The sequence below is a fragment of the Rattus rattus genome, chromosome 18 (assembly GCF_011064425.1).
Source record: "Rattus rattus isolate New Zealand chromosome 18, Rrattus_CSIRO_v1, whole genome shotgun sequence".
Taxonomy (NCBI): Eukaryota; Metazoa; Chordata; class Mammalia; order Rodentia; family Muridae; genus Rattus; species Rattus rattus.
In genome coordinates this window covers 2,399,729-2,426,940 of record NC_046171.1, presented here as the reverse complement: position 1 = coordinate 2,426,940, position 27,212 = coordinate 2,399,729, and the positions used below count along the sequence as shown (strand labels likewise).

The 27,212-nt window shown below is 50.6% G+C and overlaps 1 protein-coding gene across 5 annotated transcripts in view; it reads left to right on the top strand.

Moving 5' to 3' along the window:
- The window catches only part of Pde9a (phosphodiesterase 9A), a 93,403-nt gene extending 67,048 nt beyond the window's left edge, over nucleotides 1-26,355 (top strand). For 2 of the 5 annotated variants that reach the window (XM_032888473.1, XM_032888477.1), the window contains 12 exons: nucleotides 927-1,005; nucleotides 2,668-2,742; nucleotides 7,144-7,230; nucleotides 8,046-8,150; nucleotides 8,324-8,406; nucleotides 9,681-9,837; nucleotides 14,722-14,835; nucleotides 18,689-18,793; nucleotides 19,525-19,653; nucleotides 20,316-20,411; nucleotides 22,638-22,755; nucleotides 25,967-26,355. In XM_032888473.1, coding sequence (XP_032744364.1) covers nucleotides 927-1,005; nucleotides 2,668-2,742; nucleotides 7,144-7,230; nucleotides 8,046-8,150; nucleotides 8,324-8,406; nucleotides 9,681-9,837; nucleotides 14,722-14,835; nucleotides 18,689-18,793; nucleotides 19,525-19,653; nucleotides 20,316-20,411; nucleotides 22,638-22,739 — 1,132 coding nt within the window. In that variant the 3' untranslated portion in view covers nucleotides 22,740-22,755; nucleotides 25,967-26,355. The remainder of the gene's footprint in view (nucleotides 1-926; nucleotides 1,006-2,667; nucleotides 2,743-7,143; nucleotides 7,231-8,045; nucleotides 8,151-8,323; nucleotides 8,407-9,680; nucleotides 9,838-14,721; nucleotides 14,836-18,688; nucleotides 18,794-19,524; nucleotides 19,654-20,315; nucleotides 20,412-22,637; nucleotides 22,756-25,966) is intronic. The other 3 variants (XM_032888475.1, XM_032888474.1, XM_032888476.1) reach the window with 3 other exon arrangements.
- Nucleotides 26,356-27,212: the final 857 nt, after the last annotated feature.

The following is a 27,212-nucleotide window of genomic DNA, read 5'->3' as shown; positions in this document are numbered from 1 at the left end:
TGAACTCAGGACCTCTGGAAGAGCAGTCAGTGCTCTTAACCGCTGAGCCATCTCTCCAGCCCGCGCTTGTTGTTTTTTTTTGAGTCAGGATCTCCAACTAGATCCCCGGCTGGCTGCGGACTCTTGATTCTTCAGCCTCATGGGCTGAGTGCTGACATCACACGTGTGTGCCGTCACATCCAGCCGAATCTTTGAGAATCAAACCGTTTGACTGCGTGCGAGATAGCTGTGACACATACATTTAGACCCAGCACTCAGGAGGCAGAGGCAAGCAGATCTCTGAGAGTTCGAGGCCAGCTTGGTCTATAGTGTGAGTTCTAGGACAGCCAAGGCTACCCACTCTGAGTACAAAGAAACCCTGTGTCCAAAAAAAAGGGGGAGGATGTGGTTCAGTGGTTAGAGTGCTTGCCTGCTATGCATGAAGCCCTGGCTTCCGTCTCCAGTACCACCTAAACTAGGGGTGGTAAGGCACCTCTATAATCCTACCGTGCAGGAGGATCATAAGTTCAAGGTCATCCTTGGTTACATAGCAAGTCTGAGGCCAGCCTGGGTTACATGAGATCCCATCTCAGAAGTAAAGGAAAAGGGAAAAGAGAATTTCTTTTTTCATTTGTGACATTTAAAGAGATTTTGTAGAAACTAAACTAACCGTGAACTCTGGCTACATTAGCCTCTGGCTTTGTGGGTGTCTCCTATTTACAGGTGGGAGACAAACATCTCACAGCTTCCGTGGTTGATACTCTCAGGACAAGTCCAGTGGGGAGGGTCTGTGGGTTCCAGGGCTGGGGCTACAGGCCGGAGGCTGGGGCTATGGGTCCTGGGGCTGATGGCCGGGTGCTTCATTTGCTCTGAAGTTCTGAGCAGCACACACGGTGCTTTTGAGTCAGAGCACACGGCTGTAACTCAATCCTCCCTCTGCCCTCCAGGACCAACTGTCCCTGTAAATACAGTTTTTTGGATAACAAGAAGTTGACACCTCGACGTGATGTCCCCACTTACCCCAAGGTGAGATTTCTGGCCCAGGGACAAATCTAGTTCTGTGTCACCCCCACCCCCAGCATCAGGGCACGGGAACCCAGGTCTGGCCCCTCACCCTGCACAGGGATAGCATCCCCCACCCCCATGCTCTATCCCTGTCTCTGGCTGAGGAAGAATGGGAGGTTCTCAGGCAGGATATTTTTCTCTTGGACATTTGTTTAGAGAAGTGATTCCAGAGCGGGGAGGTAATGGCTCTTCAGGCTCCCTCCTCGACCCTGCCACTGACAGTAAAAGACATCTGCATATAAACATCCCACCGAGGAACTTTAACAAGGTTCTTAAAAATCTGCATCGCTGGCCCCCTGTCCCCAACAGAGGTTTTATGAAAAGCTTCGCACAAAAGCTTTTGTGCGTTTTGAAAGAAGCTGAACCTTTAGCCAAGTAGCTGCGACCTTGAGTTAAGTTGTTTTAGCTTAAACCCTGACTCACAGTGGTTCACTCTGTGGTTAGAATGGCCACCCACAGGTCCTCCTGGAAGCCCCCATAGGTCAGTGATTCGCTCCACATGGGTCCGAGCCATACCCTGAGCTTTCATCCCGGAGATCAATACCTTCCCACAAGGGAAAATGTGGCCCCCATCTTCCCGGAAATTACACAGCTCAAGCTGGTCTCCACACCAGTCCCCTCTTAAGAAAACAGAGAAGGCTAACCCGAATGGCTTCCTGCCGCTGCCTCATGTCTAGAATATCAACCTTGGTTCGGACAGTTCACCCAAAACCATAGTGCCCAGTGTAGACAACCTCGGGCCAAGGCCTTCATCAGCCAGTGTGTGACTTACATCATGGCTGATTCTGGGGGTGGTTCCGGGCAAGACAGACTTAGCAGAGCTTCTCAGTAGGGATTTGAACACCCAGTGGCTTATTGTCTCTTCCCTTCGCGTGATGTAACGTTTGACATCTGCAGAGCTCATCTTGGAATCTGAATTTTGATTAATGTGGTCATGAAATTACTACCCTGTATAGGAAATATTTCATTTATTTATTTACATCTGAAACATTGCTCCTCCTCCCGACCTCCCCCCATCCTCCCCTCCCTTCTCCTCAGAGAGGGTACCTCCCCCTCCCCCCAATACCCCCCCCTCCCCGCAACACTGGCACATCAGGTGTCTGCCAGATTAGCTACCTCCCATCCCACTGAGACCAGACAAAGCAGCCCTACTGGGGAGTGGGTACCACAGTCAGGCTACAGTTTTAATGACAGCGCACCCCACCCAATTGTTGGGTGACCCACATGGAGATTAAGCTGCACGTTGGTTGCATATGTGCCGGGGGCCTTGTTCCAATCCATGTATGCTCTTTGGTTGATGGCTCAGTCTCTGAGAGCTCCCAGGGGTCCAGGTTAATTAACTCCGTTGATCTTCCGGAGGGGTTTCGAGAGAATATTTCTATCACTCAAACATCCCTAAGAAGCCTTGTGGGACCTAGGCCACTACAGATGGGAGTCCATTGACAGTTTCCAGAGAAAAGCAGGCTTGAGTCTGTACACAGTGTCTATGAGGGGTGCTAGGAAATGCTCACCCGGACCTCTGAGGCCACGGCCTTTGTCACTCACAGAAGCCCCACCCCCCACCCCATCCCCCACCCCCAGACCCCCGCTGTCTGACTAACATACCACTCCCATCCTTCCTAGTACCTGCTCTCCCCAGAAACCATTGAAGCCCTACGGAAGCCCACCTTTGATGTCTGGCTTTGGGAACCCAATGAGGTAGGTGAGGGATGTTCCAAGTTCCCCGGTCACTGGGGATAGCTGCTCAGGATTGCCAATCATGAATGGGGGCTGAGCCCAGGCTATCCCTCCTGTGCTCAGGATTGCAAATCATGAATGGGGGCTGAGCCCAGGCTATTCCTCCTGTGCTCAGGATTGCCAATCATGAATGGGGGCTGAGCCCAGGCTATTCCTCCTGTGCTCAGGATTGTCAATCACGAATGAGGGCTGAGCCCAGGCTATCCCTCCTGTGTATTCCTCCTGGTTTTCCTTATTTTGTTTTGTTTTTTAAGTTAAAACTGCCCGAATTAAAATCTATAGAATTAATAGACATCTGATGGGCTCAGGGGGATACAGGAAAACAAGCATCATCTCCTGGGCTGCTGATGAAGAATGCCCAGCTGACCCCAGGCCACAGGCTGGGTACACCCACATCTGTAGGTGTCGTGGGAAGATGAAGCCAGGCAGAGGCAAAGCAGCTGCTTAGAACAGCTATTTCCTGTAGAAAGGGGCCTCCCAAGGAGACGTGGGAAGAGTCGCCAGCCAAGGCCCCTGGGAAACTAGACAACGAGAAAGTGGATAGATGAGGTTTTCGGAGAAAGGAGTGACTTCCGACAGGAAAATGTTCCTTCAGCGTTTCTCATTCACTAAGAAATACCAATATGGACACTGGACGAGCAAGTCGTTCTTCATGGACAGCTCACCGAAAGCTAAGGACTCTTCCCAGCTTTTCTATAGAAGTAGGCAAAACATGTCCCCTGCTGCCTTTGACAAGATCAGTCACAGCAGATGGGATTTGATGCCTCTAGACAAGAGGATCCCCAAGTTTCCTAAATAAACTTCTTCCAGCCTGTGCTTGCCCAGTGTAAGAAAGCCTTTGGCTGGGGAATGGTGGCCAGAAAAGCAGAGAACAGGCTGGGGAGATGCTCCATGGCTAAAAGAACTTACTGTGCATGGTGAGGACCGGGGTTTGAATCTGCTGCTCCCATGTAAATATCAGGTGGGAATGGCCGGTAACCTCAGTACAAGGGAGGCTGAGATGGGCCGAGCAGGCTGGTTAGCTGGTTAGGTCAATGAGCTCTGGTTTCAAGTGTTACATCCTGCCTAAGTGTGTGAGATAGAGAGCAATAAAGGAAGATACTATATCAACCTCTCATACTAGAGCACACAAGTGCACACACGCATGCGCGCACACACACACACACACACACACACACACACGAACTCCCTACAAGTACACACTCAACAACAAGACAGAAAAGCAGAACCCAGCCCAGCTCTCTTGGAAGCACAGCCATCAGCAAGCCACCAGAGGTGCAGCTGCCAAGGGTTCTTTCTGCACTCCAGCTCTGAGGTGTGGGGCCGGAATGCAGAAATGGAAAATTCACATAGAGGGCTGGAGAGATGGCTCAGCGGTGAAGAGCACTGACTGCTCTTCCAGAGGTCCTGAGTTCAAATCCCAGCCACCACATGGGGGCTCACAACCATCTGTAATGGGATCTGATGCCCTCTTCTGGTGTGTCTGAAGACAGCGACAGTGTACTTACGTATAATAAATAAATAAATAAATAAATAAATCTTTTTAAAAATAGTTCCGGCAGCATCTTAGATATGCAGCCCTCCTAGGTCAGTGTGGGGGTCACATGCCCCTGTGCACAGACACCAGAAACAAAGATAGAGCTTAGAGGAAACACGTCAGCGTCATTGCTCCTGGACCTGAAGAGAGCAAGACCATGACAGATAAAGGTACAGCAAGAGGACAAGTGGCTCCTCCCAGCAGCAGGTGCATCCTCGAGAAAGATTCCCAATACCCGTCATTGACTTGAACCAACCAATGTCACCCATGAGAATGACTGCATAGACATCAATACTTGGGCTTTCTTCTGCCACCACCACGCTCTGTGGGATCTCCAAGAACTGTGCCACCTGAGGTGGGAGGTGAATGTCGTCCCCAAGTCCAGAGAACTCATCTGTCGATAACAGAAGCGTAACCCCTGCCCTCACTCTGGAGACCGTACTCATAGCCACTCTCTGGCTGGCAAGTGGGCATGGTGAGTGGCTCTCACAGCTTGACCCAACCATGTGATATCTTCCACAAGCCATAGCTTTGGCCAGGGAGGCTAGCTTCTGGAGGTTTCTCACTACCATCAGGTGGCAAGCCAGAAATGACTCTGGCAGAGCCAAGTGTGGGCTGCCATGATGTATATCTGAAGATTCGCTGAGGACCTAGGCAGCCACCCAACTCTGAGATGTCAAGGAGCATCAGGGCCCTGTTGGAGCTCACCTCTCTTTCCCAGTGGGTCATGCCACATCCATCCGCATCTCTACCCAGTGTCCAGCCCTTCTCAACCCCGATGATCTCGTGTTATTCTGATGTGTCTGATCCATTGGCTCCATCCCAAGGCTGCCCATAGTAAGACGGCTGCTCTGTCACACTGAAGGGCCACCCACTGCCATCTCACAAGTCCTCCCCATCTTACTCAGCACTCATCACATCCGGGAGCCACCTGGCTCACTCACTCAGCTGGGGTTGAGGACTGTCAGGGAAACAGACCGTCACTACTGCTCCGAAGCCACCACGTCCGTCACAGAAGGGGCAGCAGATGGTTTAGTCTGGCAACTCTCTACATCTCTCAACTCTGATTTCACAGCAGATATTTCATCTCTCCAGGGTGGCTCAGAACACTGTCTGGGCCTCTGAGGAGAAAAAAAACAATGGTTTGGGGCTGTAGCCCAAGAGTCCTGACGGTTGGCATCCAGGATGGTGTAGTGGCTGCAAGTTCTGGACAGCAGCCGCCTGAAGCCTGGAAGCCAGCCATTCTCAAGTCACGATCAGAACATCTGTCACTCTGCAAGGGACCCCTTCTGGGACCTTCAGCTTCGAAATCATTGGCTCCTCAAGGAAGATGAATGCCGGAGCCAGCATGCTCCCGGGATGCTCTGCGGCAGTCTGAATTCTCCCTGCTTAGTCTCCCTGCTCGCCGCACAGGGTAGAAATAAGAGGTTGTTCTTTGTTTTCCAAATGAACTCTTTGAGATACACTGTAGCGGATTCTCCGCTCCAGGATACACTGTAGGGGATTCTCCGCTCCGGACAGAATTGAAACATTGTAGTCACAAAGTTTCGCCTTAACTACTGCATTCCCCAGCCCATACATATTATGTAACCAAAAAAAAGGATAGCCCTCGCTCAGTGGCACTCCCTTTGGCTTCAGCCACATCAAACCACCAGAGACTGGGCGGCTTCAACAACACCAGTGTGTAATTGTCTCACTGCCCTGGAGCCGGAAGTCCAAGGTCAAGGTGTCTTGGGCTGGTCCTTCCTGAATTCTCTCTCCCCTTAGCATCTCTAAGTCACCTCCATGTGTCTGTATTCTGATCTGTCCCTACAGAGTCAGAGTCAGATCACATTGGGCCCCTCCTGATGGCCACATTTATCTTAGCTGCCTCTGTAAAAACCCATGCCTAATACGGTCTCACCGGAGGGTCACAGTGGGGTCTCAATATACTATGTCCACAGGACACAATTCAGTGCCCAGATTCAGGGGAAATAGGCCAGACTAGAACACTGACAACGGCTGCCCTATGCAAGTATTGGGACACTGATGCCCAGGACCATGCAGGCACTGATATGTGACCTCTAGGGAAATGGTCTCCTGGGGTCATGCCATGTGCCCACAGGGCTGGCTCACTCAGCTCTGCATTGTAGATCTGAATCCCTGAGACCTTTCTTCTCCCAGAAGCAAAGCGGCTCTAGCCAGGCTCAGTCACAAATCCCTTGCTGGCTTAATTAATGTCAAAACTCTGGGAGATGCCTGCAAAGACCCGGAAAATGACAGTGGATTAAATACCATGTCTGTTTCACCCCCGACCAAGTGTCCATAGATGACAGAATTCCTGGAAATAAGATTAGCTCAGACAAGAGGTTCGCCCTCCAGATTGAGATTAAGACATCAAAAAGCATCTCAAGTCCCAGTAAGAGGAGTGAACTTCAGCTCGTCAAAGTCCTTCCCATCTTTAGCCTTGGGCAAGCAAGATGGATGGTGGATGGCGGATGGTGGATGGTGGATGACCTCCTCCCAACCCTTAACTCTCTGCTTAGATTATGGTTATCTTGGTATCATCCTCTGAAGTTGTGTCACCATGCACAGAGTTGCTATCTCACCTGGAATACTCATGGGCTTCTGAACTGGTCACTTCACTCCCAGGAGACCTATAGGCTGTCACAGACCCACAGCCCATCTGAGTGATCCTACAATTGGCCTCTCCCACCCACAAGTGAAACTCACCTCCCCAGGTCACCCTAGTGGCACTGTCCAGGACAGTATATGGGAAGGAGGGGCAGCTGGTAGACCTGCTCCCTCTGACCCCTGACCCCTGACCCCTGGCTCTGTTCCCACAGATGCTGAGCTGTTTAGAGCATATGTACCATGACCTTGGTCTGGTCAGGGACTTCAGCATCAACCCAATCACACTCCGCAGGTGGCTGGTAAGTAGGGAGCTCACACTCGGACCTGTCACCTCCTCCCTATCACCCTCAAGTGGACTGCCTTGTGCACCCTGGTGGCAGTGGGCTTCTGTAGCGTGGGTGTTGGAATCAAGGAAGTCCTATGGAGGTCGTTTGTCCTCCCATGCCCCTCAGAGGCCCGAGGAAATAGTACAACTATCAGGGAGAGACCCACGAGGTAGCACACGAAAACAGGGGTGTGCAGAGTTGGGGGTGTCATGTGTCTCTGGGTGTGTGCAGATGATGAGATTACATGAGTGTGTAGGTATGTAAATGTTTGCGTGTACATGTGTGTCTGGGGGTGTACATGGATGTGTGTGACTGTGAGGGTGTATGTCTCTGTGGCGGTGTGGGTATGAGAGAGTGTGTCTCTGGGAGTCTGCGAGAGTGTATCTGTCTGGGGTTGTGCATAGTGCGGGTGGCTATACATAGATAGGTGTATGGAGGACTTAGTAGCAGGTCTTTCTCTAAGGGGTAGAATGTTACTGCTAACCAAGATCTGAAGTCCTGTTAATTGTCTTAATTAATTAATAGGCTTGGAAACCTAGAGCTCCTGATGAAATGCTCCCTGGCCCACTCCCAATGTCCTATCCCAGTGTGGCTCAGCAGACACCTGGGGGATACCTTAGTCCCTGCCCCAGATGGTAGAGTCCATCGCAGGGCTCCTGGGCCACGTTGTCCAGTGTTGGTGAACTTGGGAGCTCCTAAGGCCTTGGGCTTGAGCGTGCAAAACCCTGGGAGCCTTCTAGGAGCAGGAGCACTGAGCTCAGGGAGTTCACCCTTTCCTTCCCCCACAGCTCTGTGTGCATGACAACTACAGGAACAACCCCTTCCACAACTTCCGGCACTGCTTCTGTGTGACACAGATGATGTACAGCATGGTCTGGCTCTGTGGCCTCCAGGTGGGTCCTGACAGCCCCTGCCCTCTGCCCCTAACCCTGCTGAGTGGCCGGACCCTCCTCTTCCCCCCAGCCCAGGGGCACTGTGTCCTCCCCTGTCACTGCAGCCTGGTCTGTCCCTACCCCTCCTGCCCTCCCATGAGGAGGACAGACCGCCTGATTCTCACCTGATCCAGGAGAAGTTTTCCCAGATGGACATCTTGGTCCTGATGACCGCAGCCATCTGCCATGACCTGGACCACCCAGGGTACAACAACACGTACGTTTGGGATTTCTTTCTCCGTTCTCCTTTGTGAAGTGTCCCTTCCCTCAGGGGAAACTCAGCTCACCCTTCAGCAACTCTCAGAAGGAGCTGCAACCCAGCCCCACCCCCCTAGCCCTGCTGGATGCAGTTCCCAACTTTTGGGCTTTCTCCAGGGCCCTAGGCCTCCCCTGCCGGGATAGAACCTCCAAAACCACCAAAGGCACTAAGGGCAGCCGTAGTCTCTCTGTGTCAGCCCAGGCTTGGGAGGTGCAGGGCAGCAGCAGCCTGTCCCCTCCCCAAGGTAGAGACTCAGGTCCTCACACTATTTTTTGCCAGGAAGCCTCTTTCTCAGGCTGCTTCCAAAGGCATGGGCAGAGGAGGGTAGGGGTGGGGGAGGGTGAGTGAGGGCAGGGCAGAAGGAATGTATGTGATGGGGCCAAGAGAATGGGCCCAGATCTGGGACACTAAGCCCTTCCTGTCTGCATTGGGTAGAATGCTACACTATGAGACCAACAGGCTACTCTCATGGTATGGGCTTGTGTTCAGTGACACCTGGGTTTTTTCCTAATGCACCTGTGTGGTTGTGCATCAACATCAGATGCACCTGGGGCTACGGCCACTGTTTGGCAGGACAGTGTTGGTCCCAGGTCTAGACATGTATGTTCCTCAGAGGCTAGTCGGGACAGAATAGATGCCACTTGTGGCCACTTGTGGGAGCTGTCCCAAGGATGTATCTGCTATTACCATTCTGCTTATTTAGTGGTCAGCACAGCTGCAGACAAGAAGCTGGCAAAGAGTTCTTCATTTTAGCAGTAACCCCTACAAAACCCAGCCCTTTGAATGGCACAGTGGTGCTCTCTTGCAACCTCAGCTCTTGGAGAGAGGCGGGAAGATGCTAGGCCAGCCCGAACTACAGAACGAGATCCTGTTTTAGATGTATATTTAGACAGACAGACAGACAGACAGAATGAGAGGATAAACCCATTTCCTCTTTCCAAAATCCTGTCTTTGCTTACACTGAAAACCTGGCAGTTTTTAGAACCCTGATCCCTTCAGAGCATCACCCAGGGAGAGCGCTAAGGCCACAGGTTAGACCTAAAGGCACAGGATATCCAGTTACAGAAGCATGAGAGTCAGAGGTTCGGCTGAAGCAGGTTTCTGGTGTCCTCGGATGGTACCTGGCCCTTGAGCATTTCCCTCCAGCCTCTGCGGGCACCACCACGCACACCATGGCGTACAAAGGCCAGTGGCGGGGTGCCTGAGCCTCCTGCTCTCTCCACATACCCTAGATACCAGATCAACGCCCGCACAGAACTGGCGGTGCGCTACAACGACATCTCGCCGCTGGAGAACCACCACTGCGCCATCGCCTTCCAGATCCTGGCGAGACCCGAGTGCAACATCTTCGCCAGCGTGCCACCTGAGGGCTTCAGGCAGATCAGGCAGGTATGTGGGGCCAGAGGTTGGTGGGGTCATCAGTGAGAGCTCCACTCTACAGAGGCTCTACGGTGCCCATTAGGGATGCTGAAACCAGCCCTCCATCCCCTCTTCCCCAGGGCCCAGAGTGGTCCCCGAGAAAGTGTGCCTTTGCTGTATACTCCTGATGTCACTTGCATGCCACAGCCATTAATACAACACTAATGAGCTCCCTTTAAGGTGACTCCTAGGTCCCTGCAGTCAGGGAAGAAGCTGAGGAGAGAGAGAGAAATACCTGACCCAAGGCTGCAGTATGTGCTCTGGATGGGCACCTATGTTACGTGCAGCCTGGGAGAGCTGGTATCTGTCAGGTAGTTTCCACTACTGTTACCCCTAGACCTGGTCATTCATCTGCCCCACGACCTTTACTAGCAAATTACGCTGCCTAGTCACCCCTGCCCTGAGACAAACACTTCTAATCACTTAAAACATCGCCCTCCCCATGCAAAAGTCCCATCGAAATCATAACTAGTGCTATTTATAGGGGCCCAGAGTGATTACTGTCCAAAAGGAAGCAGCTTAGAGGTAGCGGACCCTCAGAATCTATGAATGAGTCTTTATCTGGGAGAAGGGGGAGGTCTTGGCATACTGTCTTAATTAGGGTTTTACTGCTGTGAACAGACACCGTGGCCAATGCAACTCTTATAAGAGCAGCATTTAATTGGGGCTGCCCTACAGGTTCAGAGGTTCAGTCCATCATCATCAAGGTGGGAGCATGGCAGCATCCAGGCAGGCACGGTGCAGGGGGAGCTGAGAGTTCTACATCTTCATCTGAAGGCTGCTAGGGAAAGACTGGCTTCCAGGCAGCTAGGATGAGGTTCTTAAAGCTCACACCCACAGTGACACATCTACTCCCACAAGGCCACGCCCACTCCAACAAGACCACGCCCACCCCAATAAGGCCATGCCCACCCCAACAAGGCCACGCCTCCTAATAGTGCCACTCCCTGGGCTAAGCATATGCAAACCATCACACATACCTACTTAAGTGGGATCTCCTGGTGCCACTGTGGATTGAGCTCTAAACCTATGACAAGTGTCCTTATAAAGGACAGAGTAGAAAGAGACATGGATATGGTAAAAAGGCCAGGGGACAATAGAGGCAGATACTGATATAGGCAAAGCCAGACAAAGCCGGGTCACGGGTTGCCAGAAGTTATAATGGGCAGGAAGGAGCCTTCTCTCCAACCCTGGGAGGAATGCGAACATATTGGCACCTTCGTCTTGGCCTTCCAGACCCCAGAACTATAAGGGACTATATCCCCTACCTGGCAGCACTCAGCAAGGCCACCATGCTGTGCCCCTAAGGAACATCTCCAGGCCCTCAGAGACTCATCTGTTGCCATCCCTGAGTCTCGGCTGGCTGACTTCCTCCCCCACACAGCTGAACTGATGCAGGGGGAAAGGTTTATCTGCCTCCTGCGGAACCTACGTGCTTGGCTCTGTCAAAGAGCAGCTGCCTCGTAAACCGTTACGTTCCCGAGAGGTTCAAAACCAACCGTCTCGCTTAGGGAGGTCAATATTGAACAACGGATTCCCAGTACAGCCCCTCTCTGTAGGCTTCTGCCCTCCCTTTCATGTCTGTGGCCCCACCCTTTTCGGAGTGTGCCATAAGTTTTTATGACGACTATAGCTAGCCTTCTCTGAAGTGACTAAAGGACAATGCTAGGAAGGGAGACACGGACCAAGGCCACCCAGTGACTGCCCAGAGGGCTTGATGGGGTCATTCTTTAGTATGGAGCTTTCCTCAGCAGGGTTCGTCAGACAGCAGCCTTCCAGAAGAGAAAGAGAGTCATCTGATTGGCTGAGGAGACAATACATTCCTATCAACAGGGTCTTCTTTGTACTGGCCACCATGGGGATAGCAAGGCTTGGCCTACTCCAGAAGTTCATAAGTTTTAAAATAAGACTTTTTTCTAAAAAAAAAAATCATTTATCCACATTTTAAAAAATATTTCAGGGTTGGGGATTTAGCTCAGTGGTAGAGCACTTGCCTAGGAAGCGCAAGGCCCTGGGTTCGATCCCCAGCTCCGAAAAAAAAGAACCCAAAAAAAAAAAATATTTCGTTACAGAAAAGGGAGATGGTTCAATAGGTAAAGCACTTGTCACACATCCGGACCCCTAGAATTCACATCAAAGCTAGATACAGTGATGTTAGCAGCTACAATCACACAGCTACACGGAGTATCAGCATCTTTAAATGTACAGCTACAGGGAGATGAGAGGTGGAGACAGGAGAATCACCTGATGCCCACAGACCAGCTAGTCTGATGTACATGGTAGGCAAGAGCCAGCAGCCACCGTTGTCCCCTGACCTCCACAGGTACTAATTATGACACGTGTGCCCCCACACTCGCACATACAAAATACTTTTGTCATTGAAGAGCTTGAGGGGCAACCGAATGCTCTATTAACATTCGACTAAGCTTTACAGAGAAATAAAAGTTCGTAATTCAAAGTGCAAGGGGTTGGGGATTTAGCTCAGTGGTTAGAGCGCTTGCCTAGGGAAGCGCAAAAGGCCCTGGGTTCGGTCCCAGCTCCGAAAAAAAAAAAAAAAAAAAAAAAGAACCAAAGTGCAAAGTGATGTCACACACAAGGAATATACCTTTGAGATTCTTCATAGTGGCTGTCCGGCATTAGCATTTGAGGCTGGTGGCTTTATTTTCTTGGAAGACTGAAGCTCTGCACCTGGCATGGAGATGCTATGATGTTTGTGTGATGGATGGATGGGTGGATCGATGGGTGATGGATAGATAGAGGATGGATGGAAGATGGATGGATGGGTGGATGGATGGATGGATGGACGGAAGATGGGTGGATGTGTGGATGGATGGATGGATGGATAAATGGAAAATGGATGGATAGGTGGATGGATGGATGAGTGGGTGGGTGGATGGATGGGTGAATGGATGGATGGATGGATGGATGGATGAATGAATGGATGGATGGGTGGATGGATGGATGGATGAGGGATGGATGGGTGGATGATGGATAGATGATAGTTGGATGGATGATGGATAGATGATGGATGGATGAATGGGTGGGTGGATGATGGATGAGGGATGGATCAATGGATGGATGGTGAATGGATGGATGGATGGATGGATGGATGGATGGATGAGTGGGTGGGTGGATGGATGGGTGGATGGATGGATGGGTGGATGGATGGATGGGTGAATGGATGGATGGATGGATGGGTGGATGGATGATAAATGGATGGATGGATGGATGGAAGATGGGTGGATGTGTGGATGAATGGATAGGTGTATGGATAGAAGTTGGATGTGTGGATGGATGGATGAATGGAAAATGGATGGATAGGTGGATGGATGGATTGGTGGATGGATGGATGGATAGGTGGATGGATGGACAGATGAATGGATGGATGGATGGATGGATGGATGGATGGATGGATGGATGGATGGATGGATGGATGGATGGATGAATGGATGGAGAGATGGATGGATGGATGGATGGGTGGATGGATGGATGGGTGGATGGATGGATGGGTGGATGGATGGGTGGATCGATAGATAGGTGGATGGATGGATGGATGATGGATGAGGGATGGACCAATGGAGGATAGATGGATGGTTAGAGGTTGGATGGATAACAGATGGATATATGGATGCTGGATGGATAGATGTGATGGATGGATGGATAGATGGATGGATGATGGATGGACGGACAGATGAATAGATGGATGCTGGATGAAGGGATAAAGGATGGATGAATGATGGATAGATAGATGGAGAATGGATCTACAGACAGATGATGGATGGATGGTGGAAATGGATGATAAATGAGTGGATGACTGGGTTGATGGTAGAAGGGTGGGTGGATGAACAGATGGATAGAGGAGTTGAACGCAGATGGATGAGTGGAGGAACGAGTAGCAGATGCTTGGATGATGGAAGGAAGGATGCGTGGATGACGGGGTGGCAGATGGTTGGCTGATGGATGGGTGGGTGGGCGGGTGGTTGGCAGATGGGTAGACAGCGCATGGATGATGGATGGAAGGAAGGATGGGTGGACATATAGACAAGCAGAAAACCGTAGATGGTAGATGCACGCAAAGCTAGGCAGGCAGGAGAAATGAAAGTTCTAGTTTCAAATTATGCTAACCCCAGTCTCCAGTAAACTTCCTTAGTCTAGTTTAAGCTGCTATAATAAAATCCCACAGACTGGGAAATATAATAAGAGAAGAGGTTTACGTTCACCCACGGTTCTCGAGTTCTAGGAGCGTGGCATCCACATCTGCTTTGTTTCTGGCGAGGGAGTGTGAACAGACAGAAGGCCAAGACAAGCTTGTGAATTCACTCTCTGTGGATTTAACCCAGCGCTGGGTGGGTCGGGGGGAGACTATGAATTGCTTCATGAGGGCGGAACCCATACACTCACTCCCTAAGGATCTCACCTCTCACTATAGTCACTGCAGGGAACAGATTTCAACCCGAGTTTAGGAGGGCACCATCCATGCTCAAACCACAGCACAGCTCTAGCTTCAAGCCCCCTGAATCCTCATTTACAAACTTCAGAGCGGGAACGTTATCAAGGATGTCGTGACTTAGAAAATCCATACGTAGTCCCATATAAATGAGGCAAATGGGAAAGTAATGGCAATCTCTGAGCAGGACCCATTGCAGACTTGGTGACTAAACCCAGGAGACTCGCAGCCTTGGCTAAAATCTGTTTGGTTTCACAAGTGAGCATCGACGACCCACCCATCTGCCAGCCTGTGGACACGGCCCAGGGACAGGGAGAACACACGTGGGGGCAGTGGTCACACAGGAGCTCAGAGCACAGTGTGACGGGTTCTGGTATGTGCTGACACCGTGTCCTCTTACCCTTCAGGGGATGATCACGTTGATCTTGGCCACCGACATGGCAAGGCACGCTGAAATTATGGATTCTTTCAAAGAAAAAATGGAGAATTTTGACTACAGCAATGAAGAGCATCTGACCCTGGTAGGTTGCGTCTTTGGAAAGCTAAAGGTAGGAAACCCAAAGAGCCTGAGTATGTTACCTGGCCATGGAGTGCTGGAGTAACTGGATTTCAGTATCATAACCCTTCCCAGGCCAGCAGTAGACAAGGCTATCTTCTGGAGAGCATTCCGTGGCTCAAGTACCACCTCCTCCCTTAAGGAGATGGCCTGAGTGTGTCCAATGGCTGTCCCTTTCGAGAAAGCAAAATGCAAACCCAGCATGCTGGTTCATCCCTGTAATCCACAGCGCTGGAAAGCCTGAGGCAGGAGGATTGCAGCAACTGTAGACCCACCTGGGCTACCGACAATGAGCTCCTACCCAGCTTGGATGATAGCGTAAGACCCTGGGTCGAAAATTAATTAATTTCAAAGTGAGCCAAAAACTCACTAACAAAATAAATAACAACTAATATCCCATCATTCAGAGATTAAGTTCATTGTTTTATGCCTTACTTTGGAGACCTGGATCTTAGTCTCTTTTAAGCCTGGGCTCAGTTCCCAGCCCTCACACAGCAGCTCACCACCATGTGTAATTCCAGATCCAGGGGATCTGGTGCCCTCTTCTGGCCCCTTCAGGCATTGCACATGTACACCCATGCAGGCAGAACAGACATGCACATAAAAATAAATGTCTTTAAAACCAATACCACCGGTTGGGGATTTAGCTCAGCGGTAGGCGCTTGCCTAGGAAGCGCAAGGCCCTGGGTTCGGTCCCCAGCTCCAAAAAAAAAAAACAAAAACAAAAACAAAAAAAAAAAAAAAAAAAAACCAATACCACAATTTTGTCCCTCCTGAGGCAAAGTGACTGACAGTAGGTGAGGATCCCTTTCTTAGGTCAGGCTGAATTTGTGGCTTCCATCCCATGACGCTGAGCCTTTGTGAGGCCATTACTCCAGAAAAGCTGAATCCCAGTAAACAGACAGGGGTTCAGAGAAGCAAGGGCCCTCTTAGCTAACACTTGTATAGGGGGAGGATGTGTCTTCCCCAAGTTGGGGCCTCCAAGAGCACCCCCTTTCTAAAGAAAAAAGAGAGGCACGGTTGTCTTCTTGTCCATAGAGGACACCTCGCAAAGATCCCAGTGAGTACCTGAAGCCACGGGGAAGCCAAACCCAGGGTACAGCGTGCTTTTTCCTATTCACACATCTCCACGCTAAAGTTTAATTTACAAATCAGGTGCAGAAGAGCCTGAAGCCAAAATAAGGCAGGGTAACAAAAGGACCACACAGTAAATAATGGGCAGGCGACGTCAAAATGGACCAAGGGCAGAGGGAAGACCTCCACCCTGGGTTCGGTGAAGAGGGTATGAGATCTTTCTGTGTTGCTCAGAACAGCATGGAGGTTAAAACGGATGGGCTCTTTCTTTCTAGAACTTTCTGTTTAATATTTTGGGGTAACTAAAAGCATAGAAGGCAAAAGCAGAGACAAAATGGGGGGGGGGCGGCTGTTGGGCAGCCATATTGGATCTGTGGCAAGATCTGCTAAGGTCTTGAATGAAGCCAAGGATGATGGGAAGGAGTGAGTGGAAGCAAGGTGGCTACACCCTGCATACTTCTGTCTGTGAAATGAAGGAAGTCAGCTTCTCGACTGCGTGACAAGCAAAAGGCCAAGGACTCTACCCTGCATGCAGACGGCCAGATAGGATAACCCAGACCAAAGCACCCACCTACCTCAGGCTCTGCCCACCCACCCACCCACAAGATGAGGAGGTGCAGGAGGAATAACCCCCCTAGAGCTCCACTTTTCCCCTGGGACAGGATCAGGCTGGCTGGACTTGCGTTACTACAGGGCCCCCAGAGGCTGGGGGAGGGACTGAGAAAGGTCTGGGAGTTCAAAGTCTAAGCCTCTGCCGGAGACTCCTGAAGCAAGGAAGTAGAAGTGTCCAGAACACAGCCCGCAACGTGCCTGACCCAGCCACTACAGAGGCCACGGTGTCTAGTCTGGGACAGTTCCCCCATGAGGCCAACCAGAGCAAACTCGTTGCTACTGCCTCTGGGTTGAAGCCAGTTCCGATACAGAATATCAAAGAAGGATTGATGTATAGGAAGGGGCTGCATGGCAAATCTCCATAAGTCCGTCAAGGCCCAGCCAAAGTGGACGCATTGATCCAGCCTGCTATGCTGGCACAAGGCTTAGTCAGGCTATGTCCCCTCTCCTACATGGAAAAGTCAACAAAGCAAGTAGTTCTGGATTGGTGGCCTAAAATTGTGCGCCTCAGCTAGGCGATCCTCCCCGTTCCCCCTCAGACCCTGGACAATAATCCCCTTCCCCTCATTTTCATGCGGAATAGTCATAGGACCTCGTGATGTTTGTGCCACAAGGCCAGAGCACCAGGATATCAGCCCCCACAGCCAGGCAAAGTTAATCCTCTAGCTTACTCAGGAGAAAGACTTGTGCAGAATCCTTTGACTGGCGTGACCCACACTCCAGCGAGTGGCCAGCCTCCTGCCTGGGAGGAGGTGCCTCTCCCCTGGGAGACCACACCCAAGAGGTTGCTGTGGGCCCGAGACAATACTACAAGGGACATGTGCTCTGGGGTGGCTTGAAGGCTGGCAGGAGTTGACCTACACAGGCACTTCCAGTCACACACGTGGCGCCATAATGGGAGATGTGTCTACAGGGTGTGTAGCCCCAGACATAGAGACAGGCTGATTATGAAAGCTCTGTGTTTGGAACCAGAGCAGAACTGAGGCCGTTTCTACACAACTTTGTACAATTTTCCAATGTAGGGCTGACCACTCCCACCCCCACGGTCCTCAAACGTGGGATGGCGAGGCCTTTGCCATCATACTCTTTGACATCATTTTACCGCCACTTGGGTGTCCCCACTCTGGGCTCTTTTCAACAAACACCCTGTTTAAACCACGACTTCGTAACAATGGCCCCTCCATATGTTTTTCGTCTGTTTTCCACAGTCATGAAATTACTTAACTTGTTAAGGTGCTAAACCTCCTGTGTGATAGGCAAACCCTGCGCCACTCAACTATGTCCCCCGCCCTGTTTTTACTCAGCACTCTGAGACAGGAGTCTCATTAAGTTGTCCAGGCAGACCGGGCAGGCGGACCTTGAATTTGCATCTTCTTGCTTTTGCTCTTGCTAGGTTATTATTTTGACAACCAGACCTAGGGACACATAACTTGTAATCCTAGAAGCTGGGAGGCAGGAAAATAAGGAGTTCAAGGCCAGCCTAAGCTGCAGAGTGAGACCATTTCACACATGAGAGAGCACAGGTCCTCCCTCGCTTTTTAACGTGATGGTTTACAGTTGATATATTTTTTTTTTAAGATTTATTTATTTTTATGCATGTGAGTACATTGTAGCTGTCTACAGACACACCAGAAGAGGGCATCGGATCTCCATTACAGATGGTTGTGAGCCACCATGTGGTTGCTGGGAATTGAACTCAGGACCTCTGGAAGAGCAGTCAGTGCTCTTAACCACTGAGCCATCTCTCCAGCCCACAGTTGGAATTCTAAAAGCTTGTGTATCTGCTGGGTCCCCATCCTTCCCTGGGGAAGCTGGGAAATCCAGATTGCAAGGATTGCAGCGCAAAGCACAGCAACACTGTGTGTGTGTGTGTTTGTGTGTGTGTGTGTGTGTGTGTGAGAGAGAGAGAGAGAGAGAGAGAGAGAGAGAGAGAGAACACAAAGAAGGAGGAGTGACCTTCAAAGTAGAACACCTCTTATCTTACTGACCAGTACTGCCCCCCAACCTCCACCCCTCGCCCACCCATCCTGTCCTTTCTCCCACCTATGATGGCGGACCCAGTCAACCCACACAGTAACAGTGGTTGTACTATATCTACCAACCAAACCCCTAAACGCCGCATCTCCTTTCAGCTGAAGATGATCCTCATAAAATGCTGTGACATCTCCAACGAGGTCCGTCCCATGGAGGTGGCAGAACCGTGGGTGGACTGTTTACTGGAAGAATATTTTATGCAGGTAAGAAACACAGAGTCATCAGATTACGGGCAACTCCTTCCAACTCTGTGGACGGACAGCACTGTGTGGGAAAGAGCAGACCAGGGTGACGGGTATATCCAGCCCACACCCCGGCAGCCTCCACAACACTGTCTGTGTAGACATCTGGCAGAAATGACATTCTGCTTTTGACAATGTCTTGAGAACCAGGCATGGTGACACACCTGTAATCCGAGCAGCTGGGAGGCAGGAAGATCAGGGGTTCGAGGCCAGCCCTGATCAGGGTGTTTTGTAGGGGTGAGACTGTAGCCACCAGAAAAACCAGTGTGATGGAATTGCCACCCACGGCCACTCATAGAGACACTTTTAGAAGCAGAGTCAGGGAAAGTGGCTTTGGGTCGAGCAGTAAGACCCAAGGGGAAGGGGCAGCCACCATGGAAGGGTGAGTTCAAACAAGATTGCTCATATGGTAGTTTTGAACTAGGGTAGTGGTGGGGATGGGATGGGCGATGCAGACAAGGAGCTGTCAAGCTCAGCCTTGTAAGCTGCCCTCAGACTGTGTTTAGACTTGGTCCCTACGGCTCCAACCTGCTCACCTCACCTTGGCTCCTAAGTAGCCTTTGCGTGGCAGGCTCTGTGTCCTCACTGCTGTCCTGCCTCTGTGTGACCAGGAGGATCACAGCTAGGCAGCATGTCCTGTTCCCCCACGGGCCTTTGTGCCTTTAATGTCACCGTCACTGTGTTCCCTGCAGAGTGACCGCGAGAAGTCCGAAGGCCTTCCTGTGGCCCCATTCATGGACCGAGACAAAGTGACCAAAGCGACAGCCCAAATTGGGTTCATCAAGTTTGTCCTGATCCCAATGTTTGAAACAGTGACCAAGGTGAGTACATGCTGATGGTACAGCAGCTATACACACGCATGTGCACATGCATGCACACGTCAGGGATATGCATGGTGAGTGCATGCTGTCAGTACAACAGTAAACACACTTGCACATGCACGCATGTAAATATTTAGGGATATGCATGGTGAGGGATCGTGCTGCTGGTACAGGAACAGTAAACACACATGTGCACACAGGCATGCATGCACACTTCAGGGATATGCATCTGCACATGCATGAACCCTCTACAGCTTCATCATCTGCTGTCATGGTGATGGTTGCCTGGCATCCATTCTTTTCTGCTGTGTCCAGTGATCTGTCCCCTCTTCCCCCATGCTCTTCAAAGAGCTACATGTATGCGTGTCGGACCCTCCCTCGGTGCCCACTTTCCCACTGCCCATCTCTGCCAGCTTTAAGACCCAGCCAGTTGTGCCAGCTGTTAGTTCTCCTGTCCTCCCAGACCTCGTCTTAACAAAGCAACTGGAATTGGTGCCCACAACCAGATCCTAGCCTTCTACCACCCAGCCCCTGTAGCCTCCACCTTCCAGGTCCCAAACTGCCTATGTGTCTGTCCAAGGCCACCACTTCCAGCCCTCCTCCAGTGTTCTCTACAGCTTAACGTGAATATGGGGGCTGACTTTGGACCCCCTTCTCCCCAGCTCTTCCCCATTGTCGAGGAGACCATGCTGCGGCCACTCTGGGAGTCCCGAGAACACTACGAGGAGCTGAAGCAGCTGGACGACGCCATGAAGGAGGTAAAGGCAGGCAGGCAGGCAGGCAGGCAGTACACAGGGTAAGCACAGGAGCCAAACCTTGATACAAGAAGCTTAGACGCTCAAAAACAATGAATTTACGAAATTCATAGACAAATGGATGGAACTGGAAAATATCATCCTGAGCGAGCTAACCCAATCACAGAAAAACACACATGGTACGCACTCATTGACAAGTGGATATTAGCCCAAATGCTCGAATTACCCTAGATGCACAGAACACATGAAACTCAAGAAGGATGACCAAAATGCAAATGCTTCACTCCTTCTTTAAAAGGGGAACAAGAATACCCTTGGGAGGGAATAGGGAGGCAAAGTGTAGAACAGAGGCAGAAGGAACACCCATTCAGAGCCTGCCCCACATGTGGCCCATACATATACAGCCACCAAACTAGAAAAGATGGATGAAGCAAAGAAGTGCAGGCTGACAGGAGCCGGATGTAGATCTCTCCTGAGAGACAAAGCCAGAATACAGTAAATACAGAGGCGAATGCCAGCAGCAAACCACTGAACTGAGAATAGGACCCCTGTTGAAGGAATCAGAGAAAGAACTGGAAGAGCTTGTAGGGGCTGGAGACCCCTTATGAACAACAATGCCAAGCAACCAGAGCTTCCAGGGACTAAGTCACTACCCAAAGACTATACATGGACTGACCCTGGGCTCCAACCTCATAGGTAGCAATGAATAGTCTAGTAAGAGCACCAGTGGAAGGGGAAGCCCTTGGTCCTGCTAAGACTGAACCCCCAGTAAACAAGATTCTTGGGGACGGGCAGTAATGGGGGGAGGATGGGGAGGGGAACACCCATATAGAAGGGGAGGGGGAGAGGTTAGGGGGATATTGGCCTGGAATCCAGGAAAGGGAATAACATTTGAAATGTAAATAAGAAATAGCCAAGTTAATAAAGATGGGGGGGGGGGGAAGAAGCTTAGACGCTATGCTATCTCAAAGCAGAGTTTCTTCCCCAGGGACCGCGTCAGACAGTGTGTTCCTCAGAGCCTGCTGGCCAATGAGAGCCAGCACACAACTGTGCGACCCTGGTGTCACACAGAACTGCCTCTGTGCTGTCTCTTAGCACCTCCCTGGCCTCCTCCTGGCCAGGACGCCTCTTCAGTGAGGGCTGCATTGAAAAGGAACAATGCAAGCGCCCAAAGTCCCGGCTTTCAGAAACAGTGCACACAGGGCTCAGCTACCCTTGCGGTCTGGGAGATGGAGAGGTTTTAGGGCACTGCGGATGCTGGATCTCAGGAGAGGGTAGGAACCACTACAGTCTTAACAGATTCCTCATCTGTGAGGATCTCTTCTTCCCAAGACTCTGGCACTAAGGACTCCATCCACACCTCCTGCCTGATATGGCGGCCGGGTATAGTCTTTCTCTATCCACTTGACCCCCTGCTCCTACCAGGACAACCATGACCCAGAAAACCTTCCCCACTTCTTATATACTCCAGACCTCTCCTTGGCCACCATGACCCCACCTCCCAACCTGGGATGCCCCTCAGCTTCTCATTTCCTCTTCTGTACCCATCCACCCAAGCTCCCTAGTAATGGATGGTTCTATATCCATCTTTTCTGCCTTCTTTCCCAGATGTGACCTGGTATTGGTCACAGCCCCCTCAGCCACATCTGCCACGCACATCCCCAGTGTGCAAGGCCAGGCGTGTCTCAGAGACGTAGGGTGAATCCGCGTCCAGGTTGACTGAAAGTTCAGACCAGCAATCCCCATCTCCCTGGTTGGCGTCTCCTTCCACAGACACAAGACGGCTCTGAAAATCTAAAGGGTTAAAAGCAAGAGGGCATTCCTAGTCTAGACTCTCACAGGAAAGCTGCAGGGGGATTGCTCTCATGGTCATCCCATCAGCCATTGCTTTGGAGGACCTGAGTCTGCAGTCCTACATCCCGCTTGCCCAGTGGGAATGGATGCTAGGCCTCTCCAGCCTGTCATCCGGGCCCTAGAGATCGAAGCACGAAAAACAAGGGGTGAACTAAGCCTGACACAGGAACTCAGCTCCCAGGCCTGGGGCTGTGGGCTGTGGGCTGTGGGCTGGCAGGATCCAGACATTGCTCCCCAGGATTATACACATGTGTGTGTGGGGGCAGCCGTCTTTCACATCTGAGCAACTTCAGACAACAGGCGCTTCCCGAGACAAGAGGCTGCTTGAACTGGCCCACTGCCTCCAAGGACTAACTTTGACCTCTGTTCTCTTAGCTGCAGAAGAAGACGGAGAACTTAACATCTGGGGCCACGGAAAACGCCCCAGAGAAGACCAGAGATGCGAAAGACAATGAAGACCGTTCGCCTCCAAACTGATGTCCCAGTGTATGCAGTAAGTGGGAAGAGGACACTGGAGTTCTATGTGTAGGGGCAAAGGGTGCATGTGAGCACGTTTATGCATGTGTGCATGCGTGCGTGTGCATGCGTGAGTGTGTGTATGCTCGAGTGTATGTGTGCATGCTCGAGAGTGCATTGTGTTTGTGTATGCATGTGTGTGTGCATGTTCGTGTGTGTGTGTGTGTGTGTGTGTGTGTGTGTGGTGCCCCACCCTCTTCTTATAAAGCACCGTAAACTCAGTCATGAGATGTGCACCCTGATGCCTCTGTCTATGCTACCCGCCTCCCACGGCCTCCTTCCAAACACTACAGTCAAGTGTTTTCACCTTTAACCTCACAGTGGGGACTGAGCAGCACCAGAATACTCCAGGGACACATACAAAGTATCAATTGCCTGCTACACTTACAGGCTAAGAGTGGAGTCAAGCCCCAGCATGCTGCGGGCTTTCCCATAAGTGAAGCTTTAATTAACCCTGCGCGTCCCCATTAGAGTCTGGGCTCTGATTTGGAAAAGTTCACACTTTGGATAGAGAAAAGATTAATTATCAGGATGCGTGCCGCTCTTACGATGAAATAGTCTGTGAAGTGCATCTGGAGTATTAAAAGCTCTTAAAAAAGCATTGGCCCTCGTCACCACAAGCATGTCCCCCGACAGCCGCCGACACAGAGCCTCACTCCAAACCACCATCAGCCAGCGCTTGCCCCAGAGAATGTTCTAGCTCACGTCCAGCGCACGCTATGGTGCTTCCTAACCTCTCACTAAGCACATGAACCAGATAAGCTTCAGGTTTATGCACGGAGCTGGAGGAGCTGGGTGTGAGGGGGAAACGGCAAAGACGTCAGCCTCAGACATGCTTTTGGTAAAACCTTTCAAGCGGCAGCCATGTGTGAACCCCAGAGCTGTCGACTTTAAGCCTGAGGTCACTATGCCATTGCTGGGACTTGAGCCGTTGCTGTGAACTGCTGTTCCATACTGAGGCATCATCCCTCCAGTGAACCTTGAAGACAGGTCACATTCTTGAAAAAAAAATGATGGCACTGCTGTTGTTTAATTTTACCCACATATGTTGTATGGCTGACAACCTCGTTTTTGGGGGGTTTTTTTTCAATTTATTTTATTTGTGTGTACATGTGTTTGCCTCTCTGAGGTTGGGCATCATGTATGTTCAAGAGTCCATAGAGGCCAAAAGAGGGCCTCAGATCCCCTGGAAATGGAGTTACAGGTGACGGTGGACTGTCACGTGGGTACTGGGAACTGAACCCAAAAGCAGCCACTGTTCTTAACTGTTTTTTTATTTTTTTTAAAAGATTTTATTTTATGTATATAAGTACACTGTCTCTGTCTTCAGACACACCAGAAGAGGCATCAGATCCCATTACAGATGGTTGTGAGCCACCATGTGGTTGCTGGGAATTGAACTCAGGACCTCTGGAAGAGCAGTCGGTGCTCTTAACCGCTGAGCCATCTCTCCAGCCCCTGTTCTTAACTGTTACGCCATCTCCCAGCCCCTACCTCATTCTTTTACGTCATATACAAAGTCATGGTTTTCACCCTGATGTCTTCAAACATGTGTTTAGGTGGGCAATTATATCTTATCAGTTGGATCAGAGGTTATTGTGTTGTGTGTTCTTTCATGTGGTGATTTAACTTTAAGAGAGTATGCGGTGGCTGGGGACCCTAGACCACCATGGAATTGGGATGTGTATGTCTGGCATGGTGGCAACCTGCCTTGGGAACTAGATGGGTAGAGAGATTGCTGCCAGGCGCAGAGAGAAGCATCCACAGTGTGATATGGGATGGAGCAGAGTGGGTGAGACGCTTTGCTGACTGGGGTACTACGGTGCTGGATCTAGTGCTGGGTAAAAGACAGCATTTTATTTTTTATAATTTTACAGCAACGGATGGAATCTGTTCTCCCTTCTCGCCCCTTCGATCCCTCGTCCGTCTGTACCTGCCCCTGCCCCTCCACTTCTCCTGTCTAGATGGTTCCCTTTCATTCTTCAGTTAGTAGCCCCCTGTGCCTTTCTCTCTCTCTCTCTCTCTCTCTCTCTCTCTCTCTCTCTCTCTCTCTCTCTCTCTCTCTGGTGTGTGTGTATTTGTCTGCTTGTGTGTCTGTGTACTACTGGTATGTCTGGTGCCTATGGAGGCCAGAGGAGTGTACTGGATCACTTGGAACCAAAGTTACAGTTGTGAACCACCATGTGGATGCTGGGAATTAAACCAAAGTCCTCTGGAAGACTAGCAGTGCTCTTAACTACTGAATACCTCTCCAGCCTTACTTCTGTTGAAAGGAAGGAAGGAAGGAAGGAAGGAAGAAAGAGAGAGAGAGAGAGAGAGAGAGAGAGAGAGAGAGAGAGAGAGAGAGAGAGAAAGAAAGACTGATTTTATTTCATTTTTTAAAATTTTTATTGGATTTTTTTAAATTTGCATTTTTTTTTTCTTTTCTTTTTTTCAGAGCTGGGGACTGAACCCAGGGCCTTGTGCTTGCTAGGCAAGCGCTCTACCACTAAGCTAAATCCCCAACCCCTTTATTTACATTTCTACTGTTATCTCCTTTCCCAGTTTCCCCTCCAGAAACCTGCTATCTCCACCTGCTTCTACGAGGGTGCTCCCCGACCCATCCACCCACTCCCTCCCACGTCCCCGCCCTGGTATTCCCCTACACTGGGGCATCAAGCCTTCATAGGACCAAGGGCCTCTCCTCCCATTGATGCCTAACAAGGCCCATCCTCTGTTACATATGCAGATGGAGCCATAGGTCCATCCCTGTGCTCTCTTGGGATGATGGTTTAGTCTCTGGAAGCTCTGGGGGAGTCTGGTTGGTTGATATTGTTGTTGTTCTTATGGGGTTGCAAAGATTTTATTTTATTTTTAATTACACACACATCTGTGTTTTGTGTGTGTGTGTGTGTGTGTGTGTGTGTGTGTGTGTGTGTGTGTGTGCGAGCACATGAGTGCAGGTGTCCATACAGAACACAAGAGGGCATTGTATACCCTGGGTCTGAAGTTACAGGTAGTTGTACCTGCTGGGACTTGAACTTGCGTCCTCTGCAAGAGCTGTGCTGGCTCCTAGCACTCCTGGCCCAGGTCTTACTGCTTTCTTATCGAATGTATTCTATCACCATCTCAAATCCCCACTTGGTCCTGTGGCTGTGCCATCTCCAGGCCCCACAGAGAAAAACATGCCATCTTCCTCCTTTTTCCAGCAGACTGTACCAGTTAGAGCCGATGAACTGCAGCCTCTGAGTGGACAGAGCCAAGAGGGGCTTCCCAGGATCTTCCACACAAGGACGGTCGCGCCCAGACGACCCCCAGATGACCTGCCACAGACCATGTTTTCTAAGAACCATTTTGTTCACTGATATAAAAACAGGAATTCATGACGCTGTACAGAATTTTTATTTTTAAACTGTCTTTTAAATAATATATTCTTATACAGAAATGGGTCTGTATTTTTTTTTCCCTTTGGGTTTTAGACTCGGGCTTCCAAGGACTCTGGTTTTCTCTTGGACGTATCTTCGTGCGGTTGAACCGTGGGATGTGATATGAGGGTCCATGTAAATTCCACATTAAATGTCAGAACGGTGCCCAAGTACAGAGGCGTGCGTGTGTCCTGTGTTTATGAACAGAGGGGGACACTCAGGATGTGCGCGTGTCCTGTGTTTATGGACAGAAGGAAGGTGTCAGTGATGTGTACAGAAGTCACAGAGTGAGGCAGGCACTATGTACCAGAGTGGTAATGTGGGAGACAGATCCCCCCCGACCCCATAGACAGTGACAGCTGCTGAATGCCCACAGGGAATTGAAATTCACCCCTCAAATTCTCAGCAGGACTCTGTCCTAAAAGAAGAGATGCCCTGTCTTTCATTTTTGGAAGGCAGACAGTGGAGACACTCCAAGTCCCATGGTGACTGTTCAGGGAACCCAGCTCCTACAGGTCACAAAGAAGCGGTCACACACACCCTGCTTATGTGGTCCCCTTGTTCTCTCATGCACCTGGACTCTGAATTCTCAATTTACAAGGAGTATGAAGAAGCTGCTGGCCATCTAATGGGGATACGGGGCCAGTGCTACTCCCCTGGGGGAGCCAGAGGACCACCGGAGAGGTCACCTCACGAGGAGTTGGTCTACTGTTGGGACCCTTACATCCTGGATTGGCTTCTCTTGAAGCACCTATCCCTCTGGGTGAGTTCTAGAATGTTACTTCTCGTCTTTGAATAATTCATTGGGGGGTATAGTGATTCTATCTGTCTCTCTGCCTCTGTCTCTCTATCTGTCTCTGTCTCTCTGTCCTTCTGCCTCTGTCTGTCTCTGTCTCTTTGTCTTTCTCTCTCTCTGTCCTCTCTCTGTAGGGTATGCACACACATGCCGTGTGTGTGTGTGTGTGTGTGTGTGTGTGTGTGTGTGTGTGTGTGTGTGTGTTTTTCTTCACCATGTTGCCAAGGCCAACCT